The 11,095-nt window shown below is 36.0% G+C and overlaps 1 protein-coding gene across 2 annotated transcripts; it reads right to left on the bottom strand.

Moving 5' to 3' along the window:
• On the bottom strand, nucleotides 1-10,831 carry LOC114164719 (Calcium-binding EF hand family protein). 2 transcript variants are annotated; one of them, XM_028049466.2, is made up of 13 exons: nucleotides 10,400-10,831; nucleotides 9,021-10,149; nucleotides 5,275-5,493; nucleotides 4,949-5,178; nucleotides 4,274-4,348; nucleotides 3,489-3,560; nucleotides 3,314-3,412; nucleotides 2,489-2,560; nucleotides 2,292-2,406; nucleotides 1,877-1,945; nucleotides 1,471-1,777; nucleotides 1,252-1,324; nucleotides 1-962 (listed from the first exon to the last, which is right to left on the bottom strand). In XM_028049466.2, the coding sequence occupies exons 1-13, from the start codon at nucleotides 10,532-10,534 to the stop codon at nucleotides 276-278; spliced, it is 3,282 nt and encodes a 1,093-aa protein (XP_027905267.1). In that variant the 5' UTR covers nucleotides 10,535-10,831; the 3' UTR covers nucleotides 1-275. The 2 variants fall into 2 exon arrangements, with proteins under 2 accessions (XP_027905267.1, XP_027905266.1); XM_028049465.2 differs by having other exon boundaries at nucleotides 1,252-1,327; nucleotides 10,400-10,829.
• Between the last annotated feature and the right edge of the window lie 264 nt (nucleotides 10,832-11,095).

Raw genomic sequence — 11,095 nt, 5'->3', positions numbered from 1 at the left:
AAACAAAAACTTTGGATGCACTTGCCATTAAACTCAATAGTACAATCATGATACACAACAAGACATTTAATTTTATCTATCTATCTTTCACACTCGTCCGCGCATTACAAAAAAGAAAAAAGGAAAGAAAAAAGAAGAGGAAAAACTCTCTTCAAACACACCATATAATGTTACCGTCCAGCTTTTCTTCTTCTAGCTATACACAAAAAAATAGGCTATCATGAACAATCAAGGAAATGGAAACAAAGAAAACCCGGGGAAGAGTTGGATGGAAGCTAGAATGCACTCCAGTTATCTGAACCCTTTTTCGGAGAATGGTTTTCTGAAGAGACCTTAAAAGGGGCAGAGGAGCCAAATGGATCAGAGTCATCGAATGAGAATGGACCACTGGTGCTACTTATTGAGTCAAACCTTGCATGCCCTTGTTGACCGAAACCGAAATCATTGCTGCTATTCATGGAATCAAACCTTTGGAGCTTCTCAGGATTGTAACCAAAATCCTTGCTGCCACTTATGGAGTCAAACCTTGTGAATTTATCATTACTGTTGCCAAAATCTTTGCTGCTACTTATGGAATCAAACCTTGTGAATTTATCATTACCAAAGCCGAAATCCTTACTGCTACTTATGGAATCAAACCTTGTGAATTTATTATCATTGCCAAAGCCAAAATCCTTACTGCTACTTATGGAATCAAATCTCGTAAGCCTCTCTGGCTGTGGAGAATATCCACTTTCGTGCCTGAAGGAATCAAACCTTGACGTGTCAAAGAAATGATCCCCCGCCTCACTGTACCTGGGAGAATTTTCGAACTTGGAAACTGGAGTTGCAGGCACTGAATCATCAAAAGTAAATGGGCTTTTTGTCTGGAACGTGTTATCCGTATGTGTAGATCCTGTTCTGATGGGGTTTATACCAAAATCATCAGATTTGAAGAAATCTCCCTGCTCGAAGTCAGAGTCCTACAAAACAGAACGTAAAAAATTTAGTACGTAGTAGCTTTATATCATCAGAGCAACTTCATCTTTGAAAAATCACGTCCCTTCTTCTGTTATTTGGTAAATGTGCTAAGAAATCCATTCCAAAAATTATAATGAAAAAAGACCTCCATTGTCTATCTCTTACATCAATTCAGTATAGAAACAATCTCAAAAGAATTTCCCCGAGAACAATTATTAGTGAATAACGGCGACTAATTACGTTAATATCCTGAACATCACAAAATTTAAAGCTATGTGTAGAAAGGGTTACCTTGGTCTTGAAACCCCACACTGAGTCCACGTCATCATTGTTGTCAAATGCACCCCAGGTCGATTCGTCAAAACTTCTGTTGCCATAGATTATAACGTCATAATTACTAGATAGATGCCTCACTCAAAGGCATGCATTCAGAAACAAAAAAAAATGGGAATTGACAAATCAACCCCTCCCCCTGAAACACACCCTCGAGACAAAAATAAAACAAAATACCTGTGTGTTTCTGCATCTGTTTCAGAACCTTTTCCAAAGTGAGCATTTGAGAAGTCTTGAGAAGGACTCTCCAAGGTACTCCTCCCAGCTAGACTATCGTGGGGGCTTCTAGCCAGGTCTTCTTCACTATGTGCGTAATCCTCAACTGTATAATCACCGTTAGCAGAATTTTCTTGCTTCCCATTTGCTTTCATAGGTGAACCGTGAATAGAATTATCATCAGAGAAATTTTGTTCTCCGTCAATAAATACGGGCTTTGGTTTTGAAGATGCATTTTTGGGGTCAAAAGTAAGATCATTGGCAAATCCTAGAAGTAAAAAACGCAATTAATGAAACAAGTTAATTCATCAAAAAAAAAAAAAGGGAAGAGTTTCGTAAGGATAAAATAAAAAAAGATCATGGCTACCTTCATCCTCAAATTTATCCCAATCTTCATCCCAAAGTGCAGCTCCCTCTGGAATTCCAGGTTGCCAACCTTATAGTTCATTAGGTTCATACACGCACACCAATACAACAACATTAAAGTTAGAAACAGAGAAAAAAGCATTCACTTGTAACACATATAAGTAATTTATCAGTCACTTGATATGCAATGCCCTTGCTTTTTTGAAAGAGGGTCCTTGGAAAAATACAGTCTTACAGATCACAAAAAGAGGCTTCCACAGAAGCATTAATATAAAGAATCACATAAACTAATCACATCTATTGAGTAAAAATAAATCATAAAATTGTTGTTGCAAAATGATTATTTCAGAATTGACAAAGAACATAGTTGATCGAGAAAGAAGACATGATGAGACAAAATGAGTTATAATAATTACCAGCAGGAAGCTGAACCATTGTAATTGACTTCACATCTATCCCATGTTTCTTGCACCGATCAGCTAGAGCCTTAAATAATTCCTCAAGATCTGACTGTATGCGTTCAGCACGGACCTGTGGATTTTGCTAAACATCAGTAACAGCACAAGACAGGTTCCCCAGAACTCCCCATCTTTATTCCAGAAATAAAATTCACCTGAAGAATGCCATCTGCACTGCCTCCTTGTTCAATTTTGACAATGGCTTGCTGCAGTTCCACCTTCCTTTCCTAAGTATGTACAGACTAATGGTTAAAGATGCATTGAAAATTGAAATGTAGTATATGATCTTTAGTGGTTAAACCTTTCATTCATGACAATAAATTTCAATTTACTTTCTGAAGTGAATCTATTCTTTGGAGAGTACGGTTATGATCTCTAATCTAAAAAAACAATTCTTGAAAAGAAAAGATAGCAAGGTGGCAACTTTCATGCTATAAGGATGCAACACAAAGCTACAGGATTGGTAGTGTTGTCAACTTTATATCTGTTTAGTTTACTTAACGTAAACTTGTTAAATTACTATTTTTAAAATTTTAACTTTTTTCTATAAACTGATTTTGTACATGTAATCATGTTAAATTATAGCAGTGAAAACTATCATCCTTCATCTATCATAATAAATAATAAAATGATTTTTTATCAAGAAAAAACATCAAAAATAAACTTTCAATAAAATATTGCTTTTATTTTTTTGTCAATAAAACATAATGATTATTTTAGAAAGGCCTCGTATCAAATTTTGCTTTAGGCTTAAAAATAAGTTGAGTCGGGCCTACATGCGTGCTTCAAGCAAGGGTAGTGCTTTTAGATATAAAACCCTCTTGAGCTTTAGCCTAACAACTTAAACTTTTAGTTGTCAGTCCTTCACAATAACATAAGAACAATCAATGCAATAAAAAATGTAGTGCATACCAAGTAAGCAATAACTCTCACCATTTAAAAATAGCCTATTTTTTCAACCATTTAGATTTTCTAATTACCTGTATATCACGAAATTTAGCTTCTTCAACAGTCAATTTTGATGCTATTTCGGCTACTTGTTTGTATTTCTCTTCATATTTCTTGCCCAATGATTCTGCCTGTAACACACCACCAAATGATAGCTAATTCTTTTCACATAAAAATGCATCACATTTTCAGAAGAAAGGATTATACCTCCCGCTTATCCGCAGATGCCCTTTCCGTTATCTCATTTAATCGATTATCACATCTGCTTTTATATAGAACCTAAAGTACAAGTAAACATAGGGGAAATGGGGAGCGAGTAAGTGCTTCATAGTCCTTTAATCAGATTGATATCATGCAATAAAAAATATTTAAAAATATCATATTGGATTTTACCCAATAAAATCCTTAACTAGATCCAGCTAAAATATCAACATAAACTACATTTACTGAAAATCATCTATTCCCTGCGTGCATGATTCCAGTTAGAGTTTCTTGGATTGAAAGAAAGTGGTTCCTTGCCCTCAAAATTTCCAATCTTCTTCCTAACCAGAAATCAATTCCTAGGCTTCAACCAAGGCTAACTAGAACCATAAAAGCCAAAAATTCCGTCACCGGTAGGATGATTTGCATTTGTCATAGCAAACCAAACTCTCCAGCTAAATTGCACAGCTTGGTACACTTACTGTGTTTTTTGAATTAGCTTGTATTATGCTTATAAGTTATACTAGTATAAACCAAAGAACTATTTTCCTTAGAAGTTATTTTCTGTAAAATCCGAGCAACCAACATTAAACATACAATAGTTATTCACATAACTTCAGATCAGAGATGGCCAATAAATTTATTTTTAAACACAGGTTTACTTGAAAGTGAGCCACCAGCGGTATGGCCAAGGAAGCCAACAAATAATTTATTTCAACCATGCTAAGCCTTAAGAAAAAAACATCAATCTAAGATCAAAATATAAAAGAAACAAGATATGAATTACAGACCAGCTCCTGCATTTTGTTCCGGTAAAGCTCCATCTTCTCTTTTGAATCCAAAATCACGAGCTGAGCTTCTTCAGGCTACAATGGCAAAAACAAACATTTTTTATTTATAATATCTCAAAATGTGAAAGAGAACCAAGACCATTTAAAACTGAAAAGATCTGGTTGAGGAAATTATAAGACTCGTAATTCATTTCAATTTTACTTGTGAAATTATAATCAACACCAAAAACTAACTTGGGTCCACCCAGCAAACAATCATCATTAATTCTGAAGGGAGTACCAAACAACTGTGAACCTGTACTTGTGTGTCCTTTCCTTTCTACTGGAACAAGATTTTGGCAGAAACAAGGAAACAGTCGTTTTACAGGAGGCTGCAATTTATACAATTATTTGATGTATTTGGTTGGGAAAGAAAAGCCTCACAATTTCAAAGGTGTCTCTTTACCTTACACTTGTTTGTAGATATATAGTCGAATCCCTGGCTTTAGAAGGAGTTTTATAATTTTCAATTTCTATAAAGTGGAACTTCAAAACAAACATAAACAAATGAAGATGAAGGAATGATAACTATGAAAGAATAGGAGACAAAGCATCTTCCTTGATGAAAACAAAAAACAAAAGCATCAACAAAAAAAAAACATTATGGATAACCTTCACTTTCATAAATATAAATACCTTTTTCTCTGCAGTTGTTGCATCTTGAGGCTTTGTGTTCGATGCATTCTGCTCACCACTATCTGTGCGATTCAGAAAGGACTCCTCCAACACAGGTGTTCCTGATTTTTGCTGGTTGGGCTGCGTAGTGAAATCAGCCTGAGCAGAACTTCCATGGACTGGTGGCCTGAAACCAGCAGTTGGTGCCACTGGCCGAGCACCTGGCATCCCTTGTTGCTGCTGCTGAAAACCTTGAGATGGATAAAAGTAGACAAATTCATCAACAGAAGTCCTATATAAGAGAAAAAGAAAAGAATGTTGGAGATAGAGTAAATAAGAGAAAATACCTTGGTTGATACCCCAGGCTGCATTTCCAGGAGCATTTTTTGGTTGGCCTGTCATAGACATCAATGTCTCATCAAACATGACATTGCTTGGAAGAGACTGTGGAAGAGGACGACCTTCCCTGTACCGTTCCATCAAATAAAGAGCAAAGCAAAACTCCTTCAAAGAAAGCATGCTATCATTGTCCTGATCAGACAAGTCCCACACCTTCTTTAAAACCTCTGCACAAAGTCCACGGACTACGTTATTGCTTTCGGAGAAATGCCAAAAAGGTCATCCGCTCTCCAAGAAAATTTCAAAAATAGTGAAGCTAAGAAACAGTCCAAAAAACATAGTAAAGAAACAAATCTAGTAAGAGCATCTTATCAGTGTAGTTTACTTAGTAGCATTCAAGAATTGAATAAATAGGACAGTTAGCATGCTTAGCAAAGAAACTGGCTGTCTGATCGAGTAAGGAAGTTAGTTAGGACAGTTATTTTAGTTAGTAGGAAGATATTTGAGAGGTAAATAAATATATAGGAGGATGATATTCAACTTTTACTAACAAATTTCCAACATAGCCAACAAGGTTGGATTTCAAGAGGATAGTAATATCAGGCGTGAGTTTGGATAGTTATTGTACTTAGTAAAAGGGTGAAGTCAATTACATGCCATTTGAGAGATAAATAAGTAGCTGGCCGACGTAAAGAAACAAATATTTTATCTTGTATTATATCATTTGAGAATTCAGCTACTCTTATTTGTTTGGATGTGGAGCGAAATAGAGAGGAAAGAAATACGAAGCAATAATACAAATATAGAAGAAGTAAAATAGAAAAGCTTATGCCATTTGAACGGATAGAAATAGGAAGCGAGAGATTTTTTTTTCCCTTTGTTTGGATGAATGGTAAAGAGAATGAAAAAAAAAATAAACAAATTATGTGAAAAATATTTCAAAATAGTTAAAAAGTATGATGTTTTAATAGAATATTTTTTTATAACATAAAACAAATTATTATTTTTTAATATTATATTATAATTTTTAAATAGTAAGTAAAGCAAAAAAGATAGATCATTTCCCCTTCCATTTCATACCACTTTAGGAGGAAGATACTTTTTTGTTGGTTCGCATGAAAATGAATCCCCTCCTTCCTAGTTGTCTTTTCAAACTACCTGCGCAGACAGTATTTTTATCATACTTCTCTCCTTCATACTTCCTTCCGCCCCATTTCCACCAAAACAAAATAGAATTAGTGAAAGGAGAAATCGTCTGTCAAAAGTAACCTCTTAAAAGAAAGATCTCTCTCTTAATTTCTGTTATTTTGCAGTCAAGAAAGTCATGCTTTCTTTTCTATCTTCCATTTAAAAATCCAAGTTCCTCACAGTATAACAATGTGAGCCAAGCCAATATGTTCTACTTAACATAGCAGATCATGAATTAGCTCACAAATAACTAATTCATGTAGGATGAATGAGATTTGGACATGGTTGATTCTATTGGTTCATACCTAATGTATATATAAATGCGGAGTTTATCTCGGGTCTAGTCATTTTCCCTTAAAAAATAATCAAGCATAACACCAGGAAGGAAAAAAAATCAACAGGAATTTGGCTTTAATAAAGTTCTTGTGGTTCATAGCCAGTAAATTTCAAAATGTTGAGTTGATCTATTTCTCAGGTCTAAATCAAATGACTGTCATCTATCATAGAATCCAGCTGAAACTCAAGCTATCAGTATTTCTTGTTATTCTCCTAGAAATTTTAATTATTGTGATTCTGAGGTCAAACATGAGGATTTGGAATTGATAGGGATTCTTGGTTCAATAATAAAATACATTTATAAGTGTGTAGTTGATGATCTTAGGTCTAATAACTATAACCCATTATATATCTCTTCTCAAATTATCAATATCTTCGTTACCTTTCTTTCTTAAAAAAATGATCCATTATGATACAAAGTAATTCATAGTATGAATGACTTGGATTAAAATGGGTGGGGTGCTGCAAACCTACAATCATTTAAACTCAAGCAAATCCATGTGATATTATTACAAAGAGATGTGTGTTTTCACTACATGTTTCTTTGGAGTTGAAGATAGTTATTGTATCAGGTTCTAGGACGACAGTGGGAATATTTGTTTCTTAGAGGTTTTCCCTTGCTTAGATGTTGCTCTTTTATGCATAATTTTCCACCAACAAATTATTCATATCTCTTGAACTATTCACATTAATAGAAATCTAATTGAATTAGAGGCCCTTTCACTCGATTCTACTCAGTGCGACTAATATACAAGAATTTCAACTATAAATTATTCACATCTCTTTTCTAAATATTAATAAATTCTTTTTCAGCTTCTAATTTATTCTCCTAAATCCTAATCCTTTTAATCTGCACAACAGTACTTTACTGAACTGGTACAAATTAAGTGTTGCAGATTTCTAGACCTCGCCCTGCTCTTTCTCCTTATACCAGTGCTATTTTCGGATAATTGAAAAGGAGCAATCCACATTCCCACTTCATATTCCATTGCTTATTTAAAGCTATATACATATATATCAAATTACTCTAAGTCAGTTATAGATATGAAAAGTTTTCTAATCAACAACCAGATGAATAGGAACTGACTAAATTTAAGAAGATATGAGAGAAAAAATTACAAGTGACAAAATGTGAGATGATATTTGGGAGGAAAGTATAACAACTGCAAAATGTTGCATTTGATCACAGATAAGTCAAGTGGCTTATTGAATAAAGTAGATTAAGAGAAGTTCTACCCTGTATTCAAAACAGGGATTGTTACTTCATGTTCTCTGGGGATTCTCAAATAATAAAATCTGTTTCCTCTCAACTTGTGCGGATTCTCAAAGGTTTTTGATGGAAAAAGGATACTACAATTTTAAGGCAACGTGTAGTTAATGCAATTGTCCAGTATGGTCAGTGAAGACTATTGATGTTTTCAAGGACGTCCTCTTTGCCCTTACATTTGTAATGAGATTGTATTATTTTAAGCTTAACAATAAATACTGTTCTTAACCAAAAAATAATAAGAATAATAAAAGAGGACAATAGTGTTGAAGAGCTTCTCTATTTTAACGGGTGTACCATATGTTAGTGGCGTTTTCTACGTTTCCATGGGATACTAGTTTTCTTGGTAAGTTTGTTCAAGAAAGAATACTTATCCTACTGTCGTTATTCCTTTCTAGTAAAATATTTCATTTAGTTCATTAGATTCAAAACAAGAACATTTCCCCACTAAGCGGATTCAGCAACATGGACCAAACAATGACATTATATTTTGTCAAAACCCAATTTAAATCTAGGTATTTTTTAGTGCATTATTTTACAATTTTCCTTTTTCTTCCTCTACTTCTACTTACTTTGCTATCCTCCATCTAATGAACTCTTCTTACCGAGACTTCTATGAATCTTATCATCGCATGGTCAAATCATCTTAGGCAAGAGATAAACTCTTGTAGCAATTCATCACCCACCATTCAACACCATAAAGCATCATTGTCAGTCGTAAGTTTGCTCAGTAAAAACCAATAAAAATTCCAGCATCAGTGCACAGTAGGTTGTTCCTTGTCAACCAAAAAAGCCATTGGGCACACCCTTCCCATCCCAAAACAAATCTGAATTCAAGAAGCTAAAACTATAATTTTAAGGTGACTATGGTTCTTGTTATGTTTTTGACAAGCCATCACATTAAGGTACCAACTTCCATGAAAATTACATCAAAAAGGGTCAGTCAGAACGAAACAGGCTTACCTATTGGTAATCTCCAGCTTAAAAAAAGACTGCGTGCCTGCTCCCCAGTGATCTTCCCATCCCTGTCAGTGTCAACTTCCAAAAACACCTTTGTATATTTCTGCACATCAGTAGGTTTCATTTTTGGCCAAGAAAGCTGCACATTGTCAGAATTTGCATTTCCAACCCCACCTGTCATCCCAGATGGTGTATGTGGAGAAGAAGAAGCTTGAGGTTTAATTTGCTGGTTTGGTGCAGACTGTGGCCGCTGAAACTGACTATTTGCAGGCAACACTGATGAGAATGCACTCTGCAATGAATCTAGTGAATTTTGCTTATTTGCAGGCTGGGGACCAGTGGAAACAGGAACAATGGCTGATGAGACATTGGAAACAGAATAACTGTGCCCAGCAGGTTCTTGTTTCGGTGTTGATGAGGCGGCAGAGAAAAAATCATTGCCCAAAGCTGGATTGGAAGAGAACCCATTTCCAGAAACACCCAATGCTTTAGTGTGAACAGTTGTTGACTGGGGCATTGGTGAGACTGGAGATAACTGTGGCATTGGAGAAACTGGAGATGACTGGGGCATTGGTGAAACAGGAGATTGTGATGTCTGTAAGGCAGCCGACGGGTTCATTCCTGCAGGTCTGGTGGCCACCATACCAGGCCTGGCTTTATTCCAATCATTTGAGAGCCCAGGATTTGAGAAATTGTGACCACCCATGTTAACTCCTCTAGAAATATCTGGGCCTGCAACACCCTGTTGCAGATGCGGAGCGCCAGAAACAGGCATGGATTGATGAGGTCTGATGGCAGGATTCTGCTGCGAAGGATAATATTGCGGGTTTGCACCAGGACCTGCTAACCCTTGTCCTCTATAGGCAAAACCTTGAGCCGAATTGGGTGCAGTAACACCCATCTGCCCAACAGACCCAGCATGGGGCCTCGCATTCGGGACAGGTTGAGGTACAGAAGCAAGATTAATCTGCGGCGCAGGGATTTTAGCAGCAGCAGGACCATATAAAGCTGCCTTCACAATGTCAGGCGTTAAATCTCGCTTACTCTGAGCCACAGTAACTAACCTCAGAGCATTAAAAAACTCTGCGCGTCCAAGGAAACCAGTTTTGGCCTGATCAGCATACGCCCACACCTGCAACTCACACCGAGAACACGAAACATTACACAAGAATAATCTAGATCGGTTAACATTTTCAAGGAAAAGCGAAACGAAGGATGGACGAAAGCCTAAATTAACTATCCTAAGCACACAATAACGAAAGTATAACCATCGACGCTGAAAATCCAATCCCTCCAACAAAAAACACATACCGAAACAAGCAATTTAAGTGTAGTGAATCGAAACGTTTGCTCTGGATTAGAAATTATAAACAGAATAAAACCTGAGCGAGGACTTGTTTGGGCAAATTGGATCCCATGAAAAAAGAGACGGCTTCAACTCCACTGATTCTGCCATCTCCGTCCAAATCTGCTCTCCTGAAATACGCTTCGAACTGATCCATGTTGGGAGCCGCCATTGCACTCCCTTCGTCTTCGACCGGAGAGCAGATCGGAGTGGGTTAGGGATTTGTTTCGTGGAATTGAGGAATTGCTGGGGAAGAGGGAATTCGATTACAGCGTGTTTGTGCGCGAATTGGCAGATTTGGAAGAAGCAAGGGAAGACCAAAAAGTGAATTGAGAAGTGGTTTTATTTTGATTCCCGGCGAGGTGGCTGAGATGCGCCTCCTTCTCCAACTGCAACGACCGCAGCACTGGCTGTGCCTAAACGGAGGAATCCCAATTTCACTTGCATCTATCTATATGTATATCTCTACATATAGTAATTATCCCACCGTTCAGACACTCAGAACAAAATATATAAATATATATATATATATATAAATAATAATAACGATACACAAACAAAAATAATGATAATATAATAACATAAGTTTCATAAATATAGCTAATTTTGATTTTAATTGTGTAGAAGTTGAAAACGTGTATATTATTATCTATGGGAACTTTTACACAAATATTTTATAAAAAATAAAAATTGAGTTATTATATCATTTTTTATACGTGACAACAGACTTGAA

The sequence above is a fragment of the Vigna unguiculata genome, chromosome 9 (assembly GCF_037176805.1).
Source record: "Vigna unguiculata cultivar grain cowpea cultivar isolate G323 ecotype 2 chromosome 9, ASM3717680v1, whole genome shotgun sequence".
Taxonomy (NCBI): Eukaryota; Viridiplantae; Streptophyta; class Magnoliopsida; order Fabales; family Fabaceae; genus Vigna; species Vigna unguiculata.
Note: the sequence above shows the minus strand (reverse complement) of the source record. Positions and strands in the feature narration are given on the sequence as shown.